Consider the following 25,267-nt stretch of genomic DNA (forward strand, 5'->3'; position numbering starts at 1 on the left):
ACAAAAAAATTTAAAATTAATTAAGATAATATTTTTGTTAGAAGAGATTAAGACTTTCAATTCTCATGAGATATGTTCGATCAATTAATTTTTTTATGCAAATACATTACAAAATAATAAGTAATTAATTATTAGGCCTAACAATCCTATAGATAACAAGATTTAACTTCTAATTGATAAAGAAAGACCAATTTTACATAATGTATCTCTCGAACTCATGTCTCACATAATGTATTAAGATCGCTTCAACGGCTTACACTAATTTCTTTTAAAAAAAAAGCAAAAAAAAAAGGGTAGAGGAATAAAATAAAATAAAATAAAAATTGTGGTGCGAAAACAGTATAAAAACCTCCAAATTCATAAAAATTGCCATAGAAAAAGTAATAAAATTAAAAATAAAATGGAACCTGAATAGTGAGCAGGGACAGAAATGAATCACAACAACGTAGAGGAATTGAAAAGTGCGGTGCGGAGGCGATAGAAGGAGTGAAAGTAAAATAGAATATGAGTAGTGTACAGGGACAAAAATGAAATACAACAACGCAGAATAGTAGTATTAATGTCTAATGCAATTTTTAAAACTAAATTGTAACTTTTTAAGAAGTTATTAAGTATTTATGGAGAAATTAAAAAAAAAGTTATTCTTTTAAAATGAGTACTTTTAGAACTAAAAAACCAAATACAAAATAACTTATTTATAAGCTACTTTTAATATAAATATTTATTGTTTAAGCTATTTTTTTAAAAGGAACTTAATTAAACTGTATACCTAAACTAAACCTTTATCTTATACAAAATTTAGAGGATCTAAAATTCATGTTTATTATATGATTTATATGATTGATATTTATAGCGAGATATTTTTATTTAAATTAAATAAATATAAAATTTATAAAAATATATAAAGTATTCTGTAATTACAGATATGCACAATTAGCCTAATTTCGGTTACCGAGAGAGTTTCAAAAATTAAACACATCTCGGATTGTGTCAAAAGAGTTAGATGGGGTCTCAATATAATATAAACTCATATCGAGATATGCAAAATGCACGAATTGGTGACTCGTACCGAGATGTACTCATCCAATTTAATTCAAATAATTTTAAATTTTAAAATTATAAAAATATTTCATTTAAAATTTAGATTATTATAATTTAAATTAATATTTTAATTTAATTCAATAAAAATAAATATACTTGTATTATTGTATTAATTATTTATGAGTACTACAAAATTAATTTTAAAAAAATATATTATTAAATTAAATTATGCGCGTATAAAAATAAATTGACTATACTCTACACGTATAAATACATTATTAATTACTTATTATTAAAATGTACTTAATCTAATAATGCCATCTTCTATGTTGGTTTGATATAGTAAGATAACATCTATAAAATATAAAATTAATCTAATAATTTAATTATAAATAATTAAATATAATAATTTCTCAATACTCATAAATAATCAGTATAATAATACGAGTATATTTAATTAATAATTTTTAATAAAAATAAATATATCTAATTATTATTTATAAAAAAATACCTTATTTTTTTTATAAAAAGTTAATTTTTAATTTATTTATTACTTATTATTAAAATAAAAGTTTAAAATTTTTATTTATAAATACCATTGGAATCTGGAGGAAACAACGTATTCATAAAAAAAATTTGAACTTACTGACAACAGTTATGCAGTGGGATAAGTTATGCAGTGGGATAAGAAGTATTTATGGCAATTTCACATCATCTAAGACCAACAACAGATATGTTTTTTTTTTTTTTCATCCTTATATACCCTCCCTCATCTTATTCAGTGTCTCATGAGTTTTTAACAATCCAATAATCAGTTTTTAATAATCCAATAATCAGTACCAGTATAATTTGTATCATGATCAACCTCATACTCACATATTCTATCAAAAATACCATTGGAATAAAGAATCAACATATCAATTACTGAGTCACCAATTCGCGCATTGTGTATATTTCGAATATTGAGTTCGTATTCTATTCTTGCATGTATCTCGGTACTTAGACAATTAGACCTCATTTAAATCTTTTGATATAGATTGTGGTCAATTATGTATTTATGTAATTATGTTGTACTTTATGTATTTTTGTAAATTTTATATTTATTTAATTTAAATAAAAAAATCCATTTATAGCATTAATAGGATTTGTTTGGGTAAGTTTAAAAATTTTTTTTAATTATTTTTTTAAAAGATTTTTTAAAAGAGTGAAAATAATTTTATATTTAGATATCTCATATAAAAAAATTATTTATCAATTATATTTGGGTACAATAATATAAAAGTATTTTTTATTTATTTATTACGTAAAAAATATTTTTTATAAAAAAAATCTTTTTTAAAAAAACTGTAAATTATAACTTCTCAAAAAAAATATTGGTATTTTTACTTTTATTATTATAAATTTGTCAAACATACTAAACAATAAAAAAGTTCTTTTTTTATTGAAAATAGATTTTTTTTATCAACTTAATAATACCTAAACAAGCACATATAGTCTAGTTAATTATAACTACTTTTAAGTAAATACATATTTCTAAATCTAAAAATATGTTTATCTAAAATAATTTAAAGTTTAAATTCTATCATTCTATTTTTTTATGGAACTTAAATTTTAAACATCTTTTATCTAGAGTATTTTTTATTATTTTAAATATTCGCTTCTTGCATTGGTCCGATTGCCAGTTTATTTATTTTTGTATGAGGTGCTATTTTACATTTTTCTATTATAATATTTGGTGTCAAACTTAACTTTTTTTCAACAATATTTTTAATTTGTTTCTTTATTTTTTTTTATTAAACAACGGGGCAAACGTCTAGAAAAACAAACTTACAGAAAAATCACTTTAGGAAGAGCTTTTCCAATATAAAGGTATGTTTTAATTTTTTTTATCGTTTATACCCTTGACTAATGATCATGAACTATATATGTGTACTGATATCTTAAATAAGAAATAAGAAAACTCTTAAGATTAAATTAGTCTAAATATTTTAAATATTTTTAAATTAATGATATCTTAATGTGTGTGTTCTTCTATAATAGGTAACTTGTATATTTGCACAAGTTTAAATTGGATTGATCTTATTCTTATCGTATTTGAATAAATGGCATGAATAATGAATTAGATTAGATTAGCTTGCATATTTAATTTCAAACTGATTCATTCATATTATATTATATAAGATAATATTATTATTTATTATTAATTTATACTCTTATTTACAATAATTTTTTGAAAACAATTCTTTAACATAGCCTCTTTAATAACATACTTTAATCTATATTTTTAAATATTAATAATAAAAAATAATAAAATATGATTACTTAAACCCCAAAATGGTCTCTAAGATTGGCGTCGTAACTAAAATCGTTCTGAGATTCTAATTACACTAATTACGTCATTGAGATTGACAAAAATGCACCACATTAGTCCGTGATCCATTTTTTATTAACGGCGTGATGACATGGCGTGTTAGTGACACGTGTCACCCCATGATTTAACCACGTGTAATGGTATGATGATGTGTTGACTAGTGACACGTGGCATGCTGACATGGATAGTTGCGTCGCGTGTCACAATGCTATTTGGCCACGTGTTTGTTTGTGCCACATGTCGCAACAGTATTCGTCCACATGTCATCCATTATGTCATGATTGTAGATGCACCAAATTAGCCTCTCACTTTGCGTTAAGTGACTCATTTTAGTCTCTAAAATTGAATGTCTTGCACCAAACCAAACTAGTCTCTTTACTAGTTTTTTCTCCTTTTTTTTTTCTATAAATTCAAAACTATCAATATTTTTGAATCCATTAATTTCAATTCTATTTTTTCACATGTTATTTAAATACAAGTACTTTTATAAAATATTTTTTCTCTTGCGGGTACCTTGAACCGCAATCTTGGAGTTGACGTGAAGATATTTCAAACACCCCCACTACCATCTCCGACCTCTTCAGTCTAGACAAAAGAAGTCGGAGATGGTACTGAGGGTACCCTCGGTTCGGTCTAGCCCATTTTCACACAATGAAAATAAGTATTTCATAAGAACCGAAAAAAAAAATGTGTATTTTAGTTCTTAATTTCTTGTTAAAAATACATTTTTTTTTATGAAAAAATGTGTCTAATCAATCGTATTATTCTTTTTTTATAATAACATACTTATATATTACAAAATTTATCAATATTAAATTATTATAGAAAAAAATTATATAATTAAAACTAAAATTTTAAAAATTTTTATAAAAGCACTTGTATTTAAACAATATGTGAAAAAATAAAATTGAAATTAATGTATCTAAAATATTGAAAATTTTAAATTTTAAAAAAAATGAGAAAAAACTAGTGAAGAGACTAGTTTGGTATATGATATTCAATTTCAAGAACTAAAATAAGTCACTTAAGGCAAAGTGAGGGACTAATTTGGAGCATCTACAATGATGACATAATAGATGACACGTGGACGAATACTGTTGCAACACATGGTACAAACAGACACGTGGCCAAATAGCATTGTGACACGTGTCACAACCATCCACGTCAGCATGCCACGTGTCACTGGTTAACACATCATCATACCATTACACATGGTCAAATCATAGAGTGACACATGTCACTAATATGCCACATCATCAAGACATATCATCACGCCATTAATAGAAAATGGGTCAGGGACTAACGTGGTGCATTTTTGTTAATCTCAGAGACGTAATTACTTCAATTGAAATTTTAAAGACGAATTGAAATTTTAAAGACGATTTTAGTGTACGACACCAATCTCAGGGCTCATTTTGGAGTTTAACTCAAAATGTGATATCTCTCTAACATACCTCTTTAAAAATAATACAAACTCATGATTTGTAACAAACACAAAATGAAGTCCTTGTAAAAATTACAAGTATCTCCGAAAATTTAACTGAAAAAAGCCTAAGCCTAACAATACTTCGCAGGTTTCTTTGCAAATATGAACCGAGTTTCTTAAGACGAAAAGACTTTAACATGAGCTTGAGCATGAAACAAATGCCAAGATATTTTTGTAACGTTTTATATGAAGATTAAGTTACATCGTCAAACGTGTATGCTCATCAGCTCATCATTGATTTCTCATCTTTTATTAATTTCTTCCCTTTTTCTCGGTGTAACCTTTCTAATAGTAGGGATGTGCACATGACCAAATCGTGTAATTTACACAAGAAAAGATCCATTCTTTCATTCTCTGGCTGCAAGGAAGCCATTTTTCTAGTAAATCCTAAAATCAAAACTATATACCAACAATTCTTGAAAACTTGAACCAAATTTAAGTCTATATCCAAAAAGAAATAAAGAAAAAACACACATGAAGATGAAGTCAAGAGTCTCCATTTGATATAACAATCTAAAACTTAGTTGAAGTCTGAAGTCCTTAATATCAATCAAGTTATCTTGAAACTGCTGGCTATATTACATGACAATAACAGATTGAAACAGATGACTATTAAATGGAATACAAATTTTTTTATGACAAGAATATGTGAAAAGCCTTGTGATACAATCCTCTATTCTTAGGAACATAAGAAAACCAAATATGCATAATAATAGAACAGAACAATAACTGCTCTAGTCATTTATGTCACGTCCTACCTCAAAAACCTTAGATCAAGAGGCTCCATTCTCTCAGCGATCATACAACCATCCACGTCAAGTGCCGATACCCGGCCCACTTAGCAGCGAGACGTAAGCCAATCGCTAAAGCAGCAACAAGTAGTGGTACTGGAATCCTCCTCTCTGTCATTTCTTGGTCTTCAACCTGTTTCCCTTCCAAAAGTGTTTGGGAATACTGATAAATAGCCAAGGCTACAAATGTGATGAGCACCAAAACTCTAACCCAAGTCTCCCCAACAGCAGCTAGTACAGCTGCAACAGGCATTGCGCATGAAACATTGTCTCTCTTTTTGATTAATTTTGAGAAAGTGTACAACCCTAGTAGAAGGGTCCAGAAGAAAGGTTCGGATATATAGCCTCTAACTGCCGCATAGCCAATAAGACCAGACACAGTCAAAACATAAGGTTGCTTGTTGATACAGTTAGGGACGGCAGCTTCGGCAATTGCTAAAACAACCGACGCAAGCACAATGACTGTGGTCAATTCTGGTATGGGAGCATTGTTGATTGTCCAAGAGTAGAAGGCTCGAACAGTATAGAACGAATCCTCCATGCATCTAATTGAAAAAGTGATCGGACTTCCTATGAATCGATACAGCATGGCGAAAAGATATGTCAAAAGGTTTCCCATAAAGCGGACAATACCAAAGACAGCATCCTTCCAGTTCGATAGTTCAAATAGAACAGCTCTCCAAGCATAGATGAGAAAGCCAAGTACTGCACAAAAGTAACACAGAACACATGAGTACACAAAAAAGACAGCATGTACAATTGGACCCAAAAAGAATCAACTGACCATTGAAAGCTTAGAGTTTTTAATTTCCACATGAGAGGTTATAGCTTAAATCCCAACAAAATATTTCTCATTATACACTGCTATGAGGTTAGAGAGTAGCCAGAAATTTTCAGAATTGCAGCAACCATGAACTTCTTGCTATGAATAACCAAATAAACACCACAAAGAAACTTGGGGGACATATCAAAAACCTTTTCGGTTCCACAGCACAATAAGAAATTAATGGATAAATGAATGTGTCCAAAAGCTGAACACTCCAACAGCACTTGAATTGCAACAAAATAATTTCCAAATACTTGCCCATTCATGCAACTACCCCAAATACAATAAAATTTCACACTTTGTGGCTCAAACACATGGAATTTTCTGAATTTCTAAAAATTGAAAGCAATAAATTAAAAAAATAGAGAGGTTAAGGGACTGACCAAGAAGCCAAGGCCACCTGACAGGAGGATCAGGAGCTTCCTTAGCAAGGTACCGAAAGCGTTCCGGCATAGTGCTCCGCGCTCGAGCCTCCTTCTCTGCTTTCTCCCAATCAACAAAACCGCCGCCACTACCAGCGCCATCGTTGTCGTTTACTGCAAAACGCTTCAAACGAGAGATTCTGGAAAGTTCTTTAGGTGAAAATACAGTAACGAACCTCGGAGGCCTGAGAAAACATTGAGGTTTGGCGGGTGGGAGACGGGGTCTGAAGGAGAGGGTGGGAGATAGAAGAGTGGTGGACATGACTATGCCTATAGGTTGGGATTTAGAGAGGGTTTCCCGTTCATTTTTCCTTTGAAAAAATGCTTCAAGCACGAAGTTTACCCGTGATACGTTGGGGCGGGTTGACCCATTGGGCTTATATTATTCAATTTAATTTTAATTTAGTGATTGATATGGTACACGTAGCAGAAAGGACAAGGGACAGATTTTCTAAGTCACGAAGCAGAAGCCAGAAGGAGATGGCTCTGCAGTTGAATCACACAGCGCATGGAAGATCCGTTAGAAGAATGAGAGCAGGGTGGAAAACAATTCTGTTTGCTTGGTTGGGTTTTCATTTGGGCCTGAAAGGCCTTGACAAAATAGAAAGAAAGCGGGGGCCTATTCAAGACAACATTGTTAGGAGAATATATCCACCAAAAATTATTTGTCATTGTTTTAATGTTAAAATTTTTTTTTGTATTTATTATCTATTATCTCTATTACTCATTTATTATTTTATTTATTATTTATTCTATTATATAAAAATCTAATTTCTACACTTAATAATAAAATTGATATAACATGTTTCAGAGAATATTTTTTAATTTAATTATTTTAATTTATTAAATATAATTTATTATAATAACTTAATTATATCAACTAATTAATTTAATTAAATATTTAAATATTTAAATATTAATATAATTTATTATACTTTATATTAATTAATTAATTATACTGCATTAATTATAATTTTTTATATTAGTTAATTGATTTATATATATAAGGAAATAGAAATCAGTGCTATAATAACATTAAAATATAATAATATATAAGAAAATAATCATAGCTGTTTAACTATAATAATATAGAATATATATGAATTAAATAACATGTAAAATAAACATCAAGCCTAAAATAGGAAATAAATACAAGTATAAAATAGAAAAGTTTAAAATTTATAATTAATCCAAGAATATAAAAGTCACCAAAAAAATCCAAGAATATAAATTTATATATAAAAAAATAATTACGGGTATAAAATAGGAAAAGTAGAAAATCATTGGGGCCCACGACAGCACTAGTAAGTCAAAAAGAGTCTGCACTGGCTCTCTCTTCCCTACCATGTGATGATTAAGAGAAGTTGCCAACTTTGCTTAATTGAGTAAATCCAGTTGCAGTTATTTCTCTTACTATTCGTGTTCCCGTTTTCTCTCGACAGAAAACCCATATCCACAACCCAGCGCCACCATGCCATCACCTTCTTCCTTCATCACAACGCTACTTCTATGCTGCTTCTTACAGTTATATCTTGCTTTTGCCGGTGACCCATTTGTTTTCTATGATTGGACTGTTTCCTACATCGGAGCCTCCCCCCTTGGAGTTAAACAGAAGGTTCCTTCGTTTTCTCTTTCTCTAGAAATTTGAAGTGCTGTTATCATGTATTCTCTCTTTTGCAAGTTCCCGAGTTAAATTCGACATTATGTATCGCTTTCTTTTGCTTTTGGATAGCACTGTGATAGATGCAATTTAGGCCACGGCAAGGGTTGTAATAAAACTCTAAAATTGTTTCATAAATCACAAAGTTGAGGAATTGAACTTGGCAACTTGCTGTATACTTTAATTCGTTGTTTATATGCTTTCTATGCACTTGTTTGCTTCTAAGCTAAGTGTTAATTATTGTTTTCTCAAACGGATAAGAGGAGGGTGAATTTTATTAACAATGTGCCTTTAAATGTCATCGCCATAAATCTTTTGGGGTGGATAGGAGAACCAACTAGCCCCATAATTCAACAAACTATTGAAAACTGGCCTTCAAACTTTTCACCTTTAAGATATGTCACAGACTAGCATAGAATCCATGTCAACTGTGGACAAACTTTGTCACTTTCGGAATTTAAAATTATCCAGCTGTTTTACTGATTGCATTAAAGTAAATTTAGTAGAATTAGTTCATGTATCCAACCAGTGCTGCTGAAAAAGTGGTTTGTTTGTGTATTTTCTTATTTTCTTGTTTAGTGGAATTTAGTGGTATATACATGTTTGATTAATATTCACTAAATAATGAGTTACTACATTGTCTCTTACTCTACTCATAGTATGACAAAAAAAATCCTATTTCAGGTAATTGGGATCAATGGGCAGTTTCCAGGACCAATTCTAAACGCCACCACAAACTGGAATGTTGTTGTAAATGTCAAGAATGACCTTGACGAACCATTGCTTTTGACATGGTAGATAAATTGTATTTTCTTAAATAGTGATGATGATAACTAGTAATGATTGATGGTTATGATCATGTTGAGTAGTTAATGTGCAGGAATGGTGTACAACATAGGAAAAACTCTTGGCAAGATGGAGTTTCAGGAACTAGTTGTCCAATTCCGGCAGGTTGGAATTGGACATATCAGTTTCAAGTTAAAGATCAGATAGGGAGTTTCTTCTACTTCCCTTCCTTAAACTTTCAGAAAGCAGCAGGAGGATATGGAGGAGTTATCATAAACAACCGAGAAGTTATTCCTCTTCCGTTTGGGTTCCCAGATGGAGATATCACAATACTTTTGAGTGACTGGTACACTAGGAGTCATAAGGTCTGATTGCTTTCTGTGACTTCCTTTTGTTATTTTATCTGTTCATTGAAATTGAGTCAATTGATCAATGCATTTGGTGATACAGGATCTCAGGAAGGATGTGGAAAATGGGGTTGATCTCGGAGTCCCAGATGGAGTTCTTATTAATGGATTTGGTCCTTATCGCTACGATGACACACTTGTCCCAGGTGGAATTTCCTACCAAATAATAAATGTTGAACCTGGTAAGGATCTCGGAAGTACATGTTTTCATCTACTTCTCATTTTCATATGACTAGTTTTATGCATATATTTGTCTACTGGCAGCCGAGTGGTCAAAATTTAAAGGTGAAAACATATGTTTGCTTCTGCTGTACTCAATCGCTATCAACTGTCTACCATTATGTCTGAAACACAGGGAAAACATATCGCTTCAGGGTTCATAATGTTGGTATCTCAACAAGCTTGAACTTCAGAATACAAAATCACAACTTGCTTCTTGTGGAGACTGAGGGGTCATACACAGTTCAGCAGAACTATGAAAACATGGATATTCATGTGGGTCAGTCGTATTCATTCTTAGTTACCATGGATCAAAATGCCACCACAGATTACTATATTGTTGCCAGTCCTCGGTTTGTTAATACATCGTGGGATAGAGCTACTGGAGTTGCCATTTTGCACTACTCCAATTCTCAGGGACCTGCTTCAGGTCCTCTTCCCGCTCTTATGGGTCAAGACGATCCTTCTTTCTCTATGAATCAAGCAAGATCAATAAGGTTAGCATTGTTTTTTATATTTAGCATTACCATTCATTTTGTTTTTCAAAGACTGCTCTAAGGTCTAACCTTAGAATCTTATATTCATTGGAAACCTGCTCTTTGATACATGCTTAAGTTTGATGCTAGCATGGAAAAGTTTAATCAAAGATGTTGGACATTATAGGATAAAGCTGTAATTTTAATTTATTTGTTTCTCTTTTGATCACTTTTATGTTTTAGTGTTGTTTATAAGCATATTTTGAGATTGTAAAATCCTGATTGTTCAATCTTGTTTCTGATGGTGGTGTACTGTAGGTGGAATGTTTCTGCTGGAGCTGCACGTCCAAACCCACAAGGTTCCTTCCGATATGGTGATATTACCGTGACAGATGTGTATGTTATTCTTAATCGACCTCCAGAGCTTATAAATGGAAAGTGGCGTACTACACTTAACGGCATATCATATTTACCACCTTCAACACCCCTGAAGCTTGCGCAACAATTCAAAGTTCTAGGGGTGTATAAACTAGATTTTCCAAATAAATTCATGAACAGGCCTCCCAAAGTTGATACCTCCCTGATTAATGGCACTTTCAAAGGCTTTATGGAAATAATCTTTCAAAATAATGACACTACAGTCCAGACCTACCATATGGATGGCTATGCATTCTTTGTTGTTGGGTGAGACTTTAGCCTTCAATTTTTTTTCCATTTTTATGATGTTTTAGGAATAGGAACATTAAATGACTCATTTCATTATTTCAATTGTAGCATGGATTTTGGAGTATGGACAGAAAATAGCAGAAGTACTTATAACAAGTGGGATGGTGTTGCTCGCAGCACTACGCAGGTATTACTCTATTACTTTCTTGACCCCAAAATCATTCTCCCATTCCATGCATCAGCCAGGGACGGATCCAGAAATGATATTATGGGGGGGCCAATAACACATATAATATTAAAAATTATGTAAAAAAATTATATAATATAAGATGTATTATAAAAATATACGGATAGAGTATATATTTTAAAGTAAAAAAATATGTGTATACTTTTTACTAACGAAGTGGTCGATTCTTCGTATCATAAAATTCACTGATAATAGAATTTGTGTCAAAATTTTCAACAATTTTCTTTTCAATATAATTAAAAGACAATTAGCAAGAAATTCATCTTTTATTTTGTTTCTAAGTTATTTTTCACAATATTCATAGTTGAAAAAGATCTCTTAATTGTAGCAGTTGAAACAGAGAGAATTAATATCAAACGAATAAAAAAAACAGCCACAAGAAGAAAAAGAATTCACTATATGAGATTTAAAAATTTTTATTTAATTAAAAAATATTAGTAATAATATCTTTTTCAGATTTTTTTAATATTGTTATTTATTTTTTAGATATTAAAAATTATTAATATTTAAATTAGACTGAACTTTTATTTATATTAGACTAAATACTAAATATTTTTTTTAAAAAAATTAAATTATACATAACAACTTATTACTATTAAAAAAAGTTGGGGGGGCCGAGGCCGCCACTCGCCCCCCCCCCCTTATGTCCGTCCCTGGCATCAGCTTAGGATATTATACTACTGCTATGTCACAACCAATTCCATATAGAGGATGTTCATAGATTCTGCCTCTTCCCTTTGAAATATTAGGTTAGCATCAATTTTGTTTCTTAAAGATATTGCTTTCGTCCCTCAATCATATAGCAAATGAATTCAATTATATAAAATCAACACCAATTCAACCCCAACATTTTAAGCACAAAATGGTTTTTAAAGCATAGATATTTTCTCTTAGCAAGTCACGAGCAACAGTCTAGTGAGGAAAAATTTGGACAGCATGCATGAAGTCCGCATTGCTGATAATGAACAAAAAGTAAAAGACCACCTCAATCATGTATAGAGGATTTTCTTGTGAATTTGACTTGCTCAGCTTTACCTAACATTTTGTAGGTCTTTCCTGGTGCTTGGACAGCCATTTTAGTATCTCTTGACAATGCCGGCATTTGGAACCTTCGTGCAGAGAACCTCAATTCTTGGTATCTTGGTCAAGAAGTTTATATACAAGTTGTAAACCCGGAGGTTGATTATACAGAGAGCTCTTTGCCTCAGAATGCAATATACTGTGGCTTACTCTCCTCCCTTCAAAAGTAAGAATGAAAATCAAGGTTTCTTTTTCATTATTTTGGTACCTACAAGGTTAAAATTAACTTCCAAAATTCAGTCCTTGGTTTAAGATTCTTTTCCTTATAAACACACTTCTCTGAGTTCTCTCATCTTTCTGTATTTCTTTCTCATGGGTTAATCCATTTCCTTCCTATATCATATATTTGATCACTTACAAGGATTTATTATATGTGCCATGCATAAGGCTTTCATGCTGATATGTTGTAATTTACTTTGGATAAATAGTAACAAATTCTTGTTTCTCAAATTCAGGGAGCAATCTCACAAATTCGATTTCTCAATGGGATCACCTTTCTGCAGTAATTCTAGAGTAATGTTAGCCTTGTTACTCTTAGTACTAATTGAAAGTTTCTTCTTTAGCATGTGGAGTGTTGTACTTTAACATAATTCCAATTGTGAAGGTCATTTTTTTTGTAATATGATAGTAAATTTATATAGGCATTGATACCGAAAAGGAAATTTTTAGGTGTATTATATCTTGGGAAAACTCCTTGCACCACTGTAATCACCATTATAGTCTAAGTTTTTTTTATTTTCTTTTAAAAGTTTTCTGAATGCTTTTCTTATAAAGTTTGAGGGATTTGAACTTCTTGTACTTTAAACTGAGATGTAATGATTTATTCCACTCCCTTCTTTACTCTTCCTTTCTATTTGAGACTAAATCACTTTAGTTACACACCATTTTATTAGACATCAGTTGTATTGTCATTAGATCATATTTGACTTAGCTTATGGCATGTTGTGATATTCATCCATTTTCATTTCACCCTTAGATTTAAAAAAGGTGTCCAAGTGGATATTAATTTTTTGATAAATGGTTTGAGTAATAACTAGATTTAGACCCTGCGTTGCGCGAAAATAAAATGGATATATACTGTATAAAATGTATAAATTAATTTAAATTTAATATTATATAATTAAAAATTTATACATAATTTTGACTTTAAATAAAATTATGAAAATACTCCATTCAAATTTATTTATTTGATTTTATATTATTATCTTTATTTTTGTTCTTCTAAGTAGTCATTTTTATTTATTTTTTTTAGATTATATTTAAGTATTATAGTACAAATATAAAATTATTAGATGAAATAAAATTTTGAATATAATGTTTCAATAGTTGAAATTAATATTTAATTTTTTAATTTTATTTTTCATGAGGATAATATTATATATTTTTAATAATATTACAACTAAATAATATTAGAAAAAATATAAATAGTTGAAAGGAAAAAAAGTAATATATGTATGATATAATTAATGAATACAATTAGACTAAAAATAAAAAAATTAAAAAAAATTGTAAAGGACATGATATATAATTGAAATTAATATTTAATTTTTTAATTTTATTTTTCGTGACTCACGATAGTATCATATATTTTTAACATATTACAACTAAATGATATTAAAAAATATAAATTATTAAAAGAAAAAGAAATGATATATGGATGATATAACTAATGAATACAATTAGACCAAAGATAAAAGAAATCATAAAAAATTATAAAAGTCTAGTGTTTTAGGAATTTATTACCTAATACATATGTTTAACAAACTAAAATAAAGAGTTGTGATTATCAACCGAATTCTTCAAATACTTGTGTAAAATATTAGTAAGAATGAAGAAAAAAGAATAAGTGGCATGATATTTTGTAAAATGAGGAGATAAAGAAGAGGTATGAGGTGAATGTTGATTTATATGAAAAATATAAGAAGGAGTAAATATGAAAGAAGAGGATGAATTATGTTTTATCGCTCAATTTATACATATTTTAAAGAGAAATAATATTAACATTGAAACCATCTAGTATTCTATATAAAGTAAAGAGTAAGAGAATATAAAAAGTATAGAGTAACCTAAAGAAAAATAAATGACATAAGAGTGAGAAGGAAAATGAAGAAGAATCCTAAGTTATAATTCTTTATAGTGATCATAAGAAAAATTGAGTATAAAAGAGAATGAATTATATTTATACCTAATAAAGAGAAATAATATTAACATTGAAGGCATATAGCATCCTATATAAAAGTAAAAAATAAAAGAATATAAAAATTATAGAATAACCTAAAAGGAAAATAAAATGTCATGAGAGTGAGAAAAAAAATAAAAAAGAATCTTAAACTATAATAATGAGGCACATGAGAAATAGAAATAAAAAATTTAAAAATAATTAAATTAGAAACAAAAGGATTAAAAAATAATTCAATTAAATAAGTAGTAAGCAAATTTTCTAATTTTATTTTTTATGACTCACAATAATACTATATATTTTCAATAATATTACAAGTAAGTAAATGGTGAAAAGGAAAAAAAAAAGTGATATATGGATGATATAAGTAATGAATACAGTTAGACTAAAAATGGAAAAACTAAAAAGAAATTGTAAAGTACATGATATATAATTGAAATTAACATTCTATTTTCTAATTTTATTTTTCATGACTCACAATAGTATCATATATTTTTAACTTATTACAACTAAATAATATTAAAAATTATAAATTGTTTAAAGAAAAAATGATATATAAATGATATAACTAATAAATATAATTAGACAAAAAAAAAAAAAAAAAAAAAAAAAACCAAAACCTTGTATGTAAAGGTCTAGTGTTTTAGGAATTTATTACCTAATACATATGTTTAGCAAATTAAAAAACGAGTTGTGGTCATCAACCTAATTCTTTAAATACTTGTGCAAAATATTAGTAAGAATGCCAAAATGGAGAAAAAAGAATAAGTGGCATGATATTATAATATGAGAAGAGGAGATAAAGTGTAACACTCTAACTTTTAGCACCTCATGATCGTACTAAAAGTTCGAGTGCTACTTACCTCTAAACCTTTTTATTATATACTATCTTTATTTAATATTAAGCCTTCGCGAATACGAACCGAAACTTTAATTAAGAAAACGAAAAGATACTTTATTTTACACCACTAAATCGCAAAAGTATATATATATTCACATAGTATTAAATACATGAACTTATTTCAAGATTCCTAAAAACGAATCCTACCCCTCTAAAAACTCTAACTAACAAGGCGAGGGGAAAATAAATCCTAACAACTCAACTTATAAACATATTCCTCTGTGCTCTCGCAGCTTGACAATGAGCCTTTGCACCTGTAGCTGAAAGGGGTGGAGATAGGAGGTAAGAACTGGGAAGTTCTTAGTAGGGTTGGGGTTAGAAGTTAAGTTCATTTTGCCATTATTAACCGACCGCAACTAACAACAAAACACTTATAAGCATGAATATTAAAAGAACTCAGAAGCCAATCAGTCATGCAGCGCACACACACAATCACAGAGTTACATAGCACAGAGATATGCGCAAACAAGCATGATGCATGTCTATTCCTATCACAGGTAATGAGCTCATTTGTCGGTTTCGACCCGCACCCGACGCAATCCGACTTGCAAGTCAGATAAGGCATTCCAGCGGCATAACCTCTGCAAGTTTCCACTTCTTGTAGGCGCTGATTCTCCAGCTGAAGTATACCGAACATGACCTCTGCAAGTACTTGCAGGCGCTGATTCTCCAGCTGAAGCATGTGTCACTTTCTCCTGGAAGCCATTCCATACACACGGGCGTCCCCGCACAACCATTCAAAAACAAAGCCCACGACTTAACACTTTCACATCGGCACCATAACTATTTACTTTCTGTCACCCTCTCGTGACCTTTCAATCATTCTCATAAATATACGTGCCGATTTATCTTCTCTTTTTCTTTTAAAACTAAAATCACATCTTTATGACATTCTCCAAAATCTTTAAAACAATTAATAATCCAACCGCTTCCAAAATCAAACCGACTCCAGCAGCAAAAATATTTCTTTAATAATTCAAAATCAGTTAATATATTTCTTAAAGCTTTTAAAAAATTCATTTTTTACTCCCAAAATAATTAAAGCATCCCAACTAGTTGTTCATACATAACTGAATCAAAATCTCAAGCAAACAACAATAATTCAACAATAGTTTAACATAAACCCATTCAAATTCAAGCAATAATCAACCAAATCAACATTCATTTATCAAACTCACATTTAATTATTATAAAGTTACCAAACCCTACCTCCGTACAGAAATTACAACAACGAAAATTCTGGAAAAACTTTTTGACTGAGCTGCTGAAGAAAAAAACGTCAGAATCGTCTGTGCCTCTTAGAACTCCAATTGACCGAACTCAAGAAGAAGAGAAACTACGTCACTGTCAACTTCTACCGGACAAGAATAACACTAACGTGTAGAGGAAGAGGATACGAACACTTTTATCAGATTAAATTTTTTATTGGAGTTACGAATTTAAAGAAATCAGAACTAAAAGCTCATGAAAGGTCACGGTTCTTCGAGAGAGACTCTCTCAGCCTCTCTCTTTCTTTTTAGTTCAATTGGTAATTAATGAAGGGAAATGGAAGATGAGTATGGATTGATAATATTAACTGAATCTTTGTGGTTATCAAAAGCTTCATTAGGTGTCATTTGTATTATATACATATACATGCATACATGCCACGTTTCATGTATATATAACCACGTTTCAGTTTCAGTTTTATATATATTAGGGGTGCATATGGGTCGGGTGAAGCCAGGTTTGATGTGACCCAGACTCGATCCGAAATATACACCAGGTCTATTTATTAGACCTGAACTCGGCCCTAGACCCGATGAAATCAATACACTTTCGGGCCACAATTATACCGGGTGAAAACTGGGTGAAAACTGGGCCGTTAACATTACATTACGTTGATACCTTCTTGTAAGCTAGCATGTAAAAATATCCAAATTTCCAAGACTCCAACCATTAGTTAACATGGTAAAATTCACTTAGAAAAATATAACAAGAACCAACCATTCTTCAAAATTAAAGCATAACCACAATCAATACTAAAGTATAACCACAATCAATACTAATATTGTCTAATAATACCAAATATTTAAATCAATACAAATAACACAATCTTATGTATTAGTCTAAAGTCTTATGCATTCTAAACATAAAACATTAATTTATAGTCTTATAATGACTAATAACACAAAATATTAAGGTTTACAATACTTAAATTCCACATAAGAATAATCATGATCCATCATTAATAACACAAAATATTAATTGTGTATGATGACCGGGCCACCGGGCCGACTTCGAGTGACCCGAGCTATGGCCCGGACTCGACCCAAAATAATGACCGGGTCTATTTTTGAGACCCGTACCCGACCCTAAACCCGATGAAATCACACCAAATTAGTCCTTAAAGTGTTCGGGACCGGGCCGGGCCTTCGGGTCGGGCCGGGTCTGTGCACCCCTAATATATATATATATATATATACCCTAACTTTTAGCACCTCATGATCGTACTAAAAGTTAGGGTGTTACATAAAGAAGAGGTGTGAAGTGAATGTTGATTTATATAGAAATTATAAAAAGGAGTAAGTATGAAAGAAGATGTTGAATTATGTTTTATTACTCAATTTATACATATTAAAGAGAAATAACATTAACATTGAAATCATATAATATCCTATATAAAAGTAAAGAGTAAGAGAATATAAAAAGTATAAAGTAACCTAAAGAAAAATAAATGACATAAAATTGAGAAAAAAAATGAAAAAAATTCTAAATTTTAATGCTCTATAATAATCATAAAAAAGAGTAAGTATAAAAGATGATGAATTATATTTATACCTAATAAAGAGAAATAATATTAACATTGAAGTCATATAGTAGTATCTTATATAAAAATAAAAAGTAAAAAAATATGAAAATTATAGAATAGTTTAAAGAAAAATAAATATTATGAGAGTGAGAAAAAAAAAATGAAAAAGAATCATAAGCTATAATAAAGAGGTACATGAGAAGTAAAAATAAAAGATTTAAAAGTAATTCAATTAGAAATAAAAAGATTAAAAAGTAATTCAATTAGATAAGTAGTGAGCAAATTGCACTGAATATCTATAGATCTCATATCTATTTAAAGGTTTGGCGTTAGTTAATGGGTTGCTGCATATACAAGAGAGGATTCAAACGTTCAACACTTACTTAAGTGAACGAATGAGCTAACTACTCGACTAAATCAAATTAGTTAAAAAGTTAAAAGATTAAGAATACATTAAAATACTATATTCAATTCTGTTTTAGTATATTATAAATAAATAGATGCTAATTCAAAATTGTTGGATAACTTTAAAAGTAACAATAAAGGTGCCGATGAGAGAATGAGTTTGTAAGATTCACAGAAAAAATGTGTAGAATTATACCCTTGTTATCGTCATTTAAAGTTCTTAATAATTCTGAGTGGTTTGAAAATTGAGAAAGTCAGCACTTTTAGTTGATGAAATATTGTATAAAAATAGTAGAAGGTCAGTATTTTTAGCAGATCAAATATTGTGTGAAAATAATAGTAAAGAGTTAATATTTTTAATAAAAATAATGGTAGAGGATCAATATTTTTAGTAAAAACAGGAACATTTTTTACAAAACTAAAAATGAAAATAACACAATGATCTCCTTTATTTTAAAGTCAAAATTTTTGTAATGAGAGTAAGAAAATAACTTTTGAAAAAAAGTCATATTTTTCTACTTCTTAAAACTCTCAATTAACTATTCGAGAAATCAAAAAGTATTTCTCAAAAATATACCAAATACTCATAATATAACTCTTCATAATTCAAAAAAAAAAAGGAAAGAAATAATTTTTGCTACTTCCTAAATGAACTCTAAATAATAGTCTAAAACAATTAATTTTAATACGCCTCTAGTACTTCTCGTTTAATTATTCTGATCACATTTTAAAATATTTAAAAAGTATTTTTATTGCTAATGAGTAATAGTTTAAATGGCATAGTCTCTCCATATTCATTTAAGAGGTTGCGGGTTCGAGTCTCCTATCTTTAAAAGAAAAAAAAAAAAAGTATTTTTATTGTTAACAAATTTGAATAAAATTTTTCTCAATTTTCGTGGTTCACTCAAATAAATTGGTATTGGCAATCATTTACTATCAGTCCCACACTTCCCACCGGCAGGTAGAAACCCATTTCTAATTGTTGTTGTTGGTGTTTTTTTTTTTTTCCTCTTTCATTTTCTGTATCTATTTCTCTCTATGGTTCTGTGCTTACTAAATAGGATCTTCCTCATTTGACCCATTTTCTCTCTTCTGCATCTCAAACACCATAGTTTTCCCGGAAAATAAAAAGACACTTTTTTCCGGGAAACAAAAAAAGAAGAAGTAGTAAACAACAGCAGATATTATCAGGGTGTGTAATTGAATTTACAATGAGGCGAAGAGGTGCGGATTTTCGAAGGCCAGTGAGGAGGAGGGTGCAGGATGTGGCGTGGTGGACACTCTGTAGCGTAGTAGCTCTCTTATTTATTTATATTCTTGTCACCACCACCAAAGGCTCCAACACTACTAGTACTACCTCAATGCCCCCTTTCTCCTTGGTAACTCAACTTTATCCTTTTTCTCTTCCCGTAAAAATTATTGTTGTTGTTTCATTTGTGTTTTTATCTACTAAAGTTTATTAATGTGTGTTCTTGAATGCTAGAACTTTGTGTAGTGAAAATAACAAGGTAAGCAAATTGAATTATTTCCAATGAAATAGACAAGCTGATTGAATTGTTCTTATTGATGCTCTGCTTTTGGAATAATGTACCATGTGACAGTGTCGTGTGTCATCTAGAATATCATAGTTACATGAATTTACCGATTAGGTGCGTGTTGGAACATCATAGGTATATTTTTCACATAAAATATTTTACATATAGTGTACCACGTACCCGTTCTCGTACCAAAATATATTGCGTTTCATGTAACTATGATCTAAATATGGTTGTTTAGAGAGAGGGAGAGAGAATGTGTTCTTATATTTAGTAAATGATTCTCTTTTCTCCCTTCTCATAATGTATATTATCAGGATCATCATGGTTTCATGAATTTTGGAATCGATGTAGATTAGAATTCAGTAATTGACAAATTTAAGGCAAGTTCTACTTGTTCCCCCTCATGCAAGTAATGAAAGACTTAGCATAATTGCTGAGTTAATTCATATCTTGCAATCACTCTCTGCTAAATTTACTAAAATTTCCTTAGTTTGCTTCAATGATATAATATCAGCTTATCGACGAATCTTTTATGCAATGAAAAGTGTTTTGGTTTATCCAGATATTTGCACTGGTTTTTATTACATTTCCTTTTATGAATATAAGAACTAAAAAGAATCACTATGTTTTGTAAGGATTCTTCTTATCTAATATTGGAATTTTAATGATGAATGGTCAAATTTGGCTAGAAAGAAGAAAGTGTGGATCATACAAAATAGTAGATAAATTTGGTTAAATTCTAACTCAGCTCCATGAGATGCTTGATTACACACTAAGGAGTATAAATGTTATCCTTTGTTTATCAATTACTTCTAATTTATTTTGTGCAGAGAAACTTCAGGAATGAAAGGATCATGGAAAGCCTTAATATTACTGAAGAGATGTTAAGCCCTGACTCAGTAGCAAGACAACTAAATGATCAAATATCTCTAGCAAAAGCCTTTGTTGTAATTGCCAAAGAAAGTAACAATCTCCAATTAGCTTTGTCCTTAACTTCCCAGATTCAAAATTTGCAGATTCTCCTCTCAAATGCAGCCACCAGGCGCGCTCCCTTGACAATAATGGAGTCAGAGAAAGCGATTCATGATATGGCATCATTGCTGTATCAGGCACAGCAGCTCCATTATGACAGTGCAGGCATGATCATGAGACAGAAAGCAAAGATTGAATCTCTTGAAGAACAGATGAATTATGTAAATGAAAAGAGTTCGAAATACGGACAAGTAGCTGCTGAAGAAGTCCCCAAGAGCCTATACTGCCTAGGTGTAAAGTTGACATCAAAATGGTTAAACAATTTCGATTTGCAGAACAAATTGATGGACAAATTGCAATCTGACATGAAACTTAGGGACAACAATCTTTACCACTTTTGTGTGTTCTCTGATAACATCCTTGCTACTTCAGTTGCAATCAACTCGACCGCGCAAAATTCTAAGAATCCAGATAGAATTGTTTTCCACATTGTCACGGATGAAATAAGTTATGCTGTTATGAAGGCATGGTTTGCTTTAAACGATTTTCGTGGTGTGACAGTTGAAGTTCAGAAGTATGAAGACTTCGATTGGTTAAATGCTTCATATGCTCCTGTGCTTAAGCAGCTCCAAGACTCAGAGATCCAGAGCTACTACTTTCGAGGAAGCAAAGACGATGGAAGTACTCCGATCAAGTTTCGGAACCCAAAATATCTCTCCATGCTTAACCACCTAAGATTCTACATACCCGAAGTCTTTCCGGATCTAAAGAGGGTGGTGTTCCTCGACGATGATGTCGTGGTCCAAAAGGATCTTTCTAAGCTTTTCTCAATTGATTTGAATGAAAATGTTAATGGAGCAGTTGAGACATGTATGGAGACATTTCATAGGTACCATAAATACTTGAACTATTCACATCCTTTAATTAGAGCACACTTTGATCCTGATGCATGTGGTTGGGCATTTGGGATGAATGTGTTTGATTTGGTTCAATGGAGAAAAATGAATGTAACTGGAATCTACCACTACTGGCAAGAAAAGAATGTAGATAGAACATTGTGGAAACTTGGAACATTGCCACCAGGGTTGTTAACATTTTATGGATTAACTGAGCCATTGGATCCATCATGGCATGTGTTGGGTTTTGGCTACACCTCTGTGGATCCTGTGTTGATAGAGAAGGGTGCTGTGTTGCATTTCAATGGAAACTCCAAACCATGGTTGAAGATTGGGATGGAAAAGTACAAGCCCTTGTGGGAAAAATACATGGATTATTCTCATCCTTTGTTGCAACAGTGCAACTTTCATTGAGTTCCAAAACATTAGGAATTGCAAAATCTAGTAGCCAATCAGTTTATTCATGTTCATGCTTTTTTTTCTTTTCTTTGAGATGATAGGAGTTAATATAGTAGTAGCCAAATCATTCTTGATACATTTGTAAGCTTTGGAAAATTTTGTTTAGAGATTCAGTGATTGATCAAAGATGCAGATTAATGTGGCATTATAGAATTTTAGGCCACTGGGCCAATGTTAATTGGGTTGCAAAGGATATTCATATGTGCTACTTTCATTTTGTAAATAGTTGCTTTTCTTTCAAATTGTGTATATACAATTTTCATTTTTCTCTTCTTTCTCTAGAGACTAGAGTTACCAAATAATGAATGTGTAGCCATGGAACTATGGAAGGGATATAATTACCAGTACATTTGATTTTAAGTCTTCAATTTTGTTGGTGAGTTATCTGGTGCCCTTTATTTTGAAGTTGAAATTACTAAAGTTTCATCTTCTTTATAGTTTTAGAAAGGGTAAACTACTAAATTGTTCCACTATGTTTAGACGTAATTTTGTTTTGGTCCTTAAGGTTTAAAGTGTTATATTTAAATCCAAAAAAGTTTCAATTAGCTTCAATGTAGAAGTCAAAATTAAATAATTAATGAAATGTCCTACAGCAGTACAAGAATAAGGTCGATAATCTAGATAATTAATGGAATGTCCTACAATATAAGCTCCAACCGTGGATGCATCAATACATTTATTTATCATTTTTTTTACAATTTAAATGAAATATTTTTTATAAAACTAAGGATAATGATAAATAAATATATTAATACATCCACAGTTAATTTTGTGCCTTTAGAGCTTGTACTTGTTCTCTAGATTATCGACTTTGTTCTTGTACTGCTGTCAAATAGGACCTTCCGTTAATTATTTAACACTTCACGATGGGACTACATTAAAGCTAAAGGAAACTTTTTTTAATTTAAATAAAAACTTTAAAAATTTTAAGAACCAAAATAAGATTACACCCAAACATAAAAGACGAATTTAGTAACCCTTTTTGGAAATGTTATTGACGGGATCCATCACTTTGTATATGAAAATAATAAAGTTTTGCTTCTTTTTGATAAATTCAGCATTTAATTACATTTCGCTACGATACTTCCTCACAGGTCACAATAACCCATGAAATCTAGCATATTTTCATTGATTAAGTACTATTGTAAAATTTATATTAAGATTCATTTTATCAATCAATAATAAAAGAGTAATGCTAAGTAATAAACATTATAACAGTTAATTTCAGTTAATATTATAATAGATTATCAAATAAATCTATTATCAAGCCCATTAAAATTAAGTTTTTGTTGAGTTTGAATATGTTTTTAATTTAAGTTTCAAATCTTTTTATTTTAAAGAATTTTAGATAATTTTTTACGTTAAATATTAATTACAATATTAGCCATGTAATGTATATTCGGAAGACTTTTTCACAATAGAAATCTAAATTTTGTAGCTTAATCTTAGTTTGGTAAAGTTTTTAATTTTTAAAAGTAGTTTATAAAAGTTAACTTTTAAAATATGACTTTTTAAAAATGGTAACATTTATGTTTGGTAAATCATTAAAAATAGTTTTTAATAAACACAAGCAACATCAATTGCGTTTGGTAAAATAACTTTTAAAATTTAAAAATATTATAATAGATATAAATGTGAGTATTAAATTTAAAAATTAGTTAACATATGAGGTTATATTAAACTTTTAAATTTTAAAAAAACGCAAGCTAATTTTGAAAAACTCTATTTTAGATGTTTTCAGAAGTTCTCCAATCTTTTAAAATGTGTAAGCACATGCACATAGTCTTCTTGATGTACTAAATACAAAATAAAAAATGTAAACTTTTAAAAAATATAAACACCTTTTCAAAAAATTTTACCAAACCAAAATTTAGTACGAGAGAATACATTTTGGTGGATAACTAGTAACCAGTTGAGGACAAAGGAAATGATAATACAAAGCTTTCAATTCTTTTGTTGTCCTCTAATCTGTCAAAGTCAGTGCCGGCGTTACTCAACAAAATATGGCGGAATTATCACCAAACCATTTTCGCTTCCATTGTTGTCTTCTACTTGGCTTGCTCTCCGTTCATTTCTAGTCTCATCAGTGACCACTTCATTTAAATAATAATAATGATAAAAATAATAAATAAATTTAATTCCCATTCCTTTTTTTTCTCTTTCAATTTCCTTGCCTATAAAACCATATTAAGCATCCAACCATTTTAAAAAATAAAATAAAAAATTTATACATTAAGAAAAGCTATTTTTCCTTCTATATCAATTTTTACGATAATAATTAGAATTTAATTTTGATGTATTGTTAGTTTAAAATAATTTTACACGCACATTTAATTATATATCATTATGTCAGAAAAAATAACTACTTTTTTATTGATTGCGTGAATAGTCATTTAAAAAACAAATATAATTAAACGACTATATAAAATATTTTATACTATTAATATATCAGAATTAAATTCTAATAATTATTACATGTATATGATTGCTTTTTTTTATAAATATTGCACGTATATAATTGGAATGCTTTAGAATCACGAAAGTTAAAAATAAATATATGATATTATTATTATCATCCTCTAGACTTATATTTGCATGTACATCTCTGTAGGATTTTTTTTTCTAATATAAAATGAAAAAATAATTAA

The 25,267-nt window shown here is 29.9% G+C and overlaps 3 protein-coding genes across 4 annotated transcripts; 2 read left to right on the forward strand and 1 right to left on the reverse strand.

Annotated features, from left to right (window-relative positions):
- Positions 1–5,379: 5,379 nt before the first annotated feature.
- Positions 5,380–7,433, reverse strand: EMB1923 (embryo defective 1923). Its single transcript, XM_016332843.3, has 2 exons — positions 6,899–7,433; positions 5,380–6,394 (listed from the first exon to the last, which is right to left on the reverse strand). Exons 1-2 carry the CDS (start codon positions 7,197–7,199, stop codon positions 5,697–5,699), a joined length of 999 nt encoding a protein of 332 aa, XP_016188329.1. The 5' UTR covers positions 7,200–7,433; the 3' UTR covers positions 5,380–5,696.
- Positions 7,434–8,279: 846 nt separating this feature from the next.
- Positions 8,280–13,318, forward strand: LOC107629898 (monocopper oxidase-like protein SKU5). Of its 2 annotated transcripts, none has more exons than XM_016332842.3 (9): positions 8,280–8,552; positions 9,282–9,391; positions 9,467–9,748; positions 9,834–9,972; positions 10,146–10,506; positions 10,804–11,169; positions 11,260–11,338; positions 12,448–12,644; positions 12,934–13,318. In XM_016332842.3, the coding sequence occupies exons 2-9, from the start codon at positions 9,389–9,391 to the stop codon at positions 13,061–13,063; spliced, it is 1,557 nt and encodes a 518-aa protein (XP_016188328.1). In that variant the 5' UTR covers positions 8,280–8,552; positions 9,282–9,388; the 3' UTR covers positions 13,064–13,318. The 2 variants fall into 2 exon arrangements, with proteins under 2 accessions (XP_016188328.1, XP_016188327.1); XM_016332841.3 differs by having other exon boundaries at positions 9,478–9,748.
- A 6,375-nt stretch (positions 13,319–19,693) lies between these two features.
- Positions 19,694–22,858, forward strand: LOC107634254 (putative galacturonosyltransferase 10). The gene is made up of 2 exons (XM_016337804.3): positions 19,694–20,133; positions 21,123–22,858. The coding sequence occupies exons 1-2, from the start codon at positions 19,966–19,968 to the stop codon at positions 22,572–22,574; spliced, it is 1,620 nt and encodes a 539-aa protein (XP_016193290.1). The 5' UTR covers positions 19,694–19,965; the 3' UTR covers positions 22,575–22,858.
- The last annotated feature ends 2,409 nt before the right edge of the window (positions 22,859–25,267 follow it).

This window comes from Arachis ipaensis, chromosome B3, assembly GCF_059453495.1.
Source record: "Arachis ipaensis isolate K30076 ecotype BB chromosome B3, ASM5945349v1, whole genome shotgun sequence".
NCBI classification, from domain to species: Eukaryota; Viridiplantae; Streptophyta; class Magnoliopsida; order Fabales; family Fabaceae; genus Arachis; species Arachis ipaensis.

Coding starts and splice junctions, on each gene's coding strand:
- LOC107634254 (XM_016337804.3), top strand. CDS start 19,966: ATGAGGCGAAGAGGTGCGGATTTTCGAAGGCCAGTGAGGAGGAGGGTG. Junction 20,134..21,122: donor CAATGCCCCCTTTCTCCTTG/GTAACTCAACTT, acceptor TATTTTGTGCAG/AGAAACTTCAGGAATGAAAG.
- EMB1923 (XM_016332843.3), bottom strand. CDS start 7,199: ATGTCCACCACTCTTCTATCTCCCACCCTCTCCTTCAGACCCCGTCTC. Junction 6,395..6,898: donor CAGGTGGCCTTGGCTTCTTG/GTCAGTCCCTTA, acceptor ACTTTTGTGCAG/TACTTGGCTTTCTCATCTAT.
- LOC107629898 (XM_016332841.3), top strand. CDS start 8,409: ATGCCATCACCTTCTTCCTTCATCACAACGCTACTTCTATGCTGCTTC. Junction 9,749..9,833: donor GGTACACTAGGAGTCATAAG/GTCTGATTGCTT, acceptor TTGGTGATACAG/GATCTCAGGAAGGATGTGGA. Junction 10,507..10,803: donor AATCAAGCAAGATCAATAAG/GTTAGCATTGTT, acceptor GGTGTACTGTAG/GTGGAATGTTTCTGCTGGAG.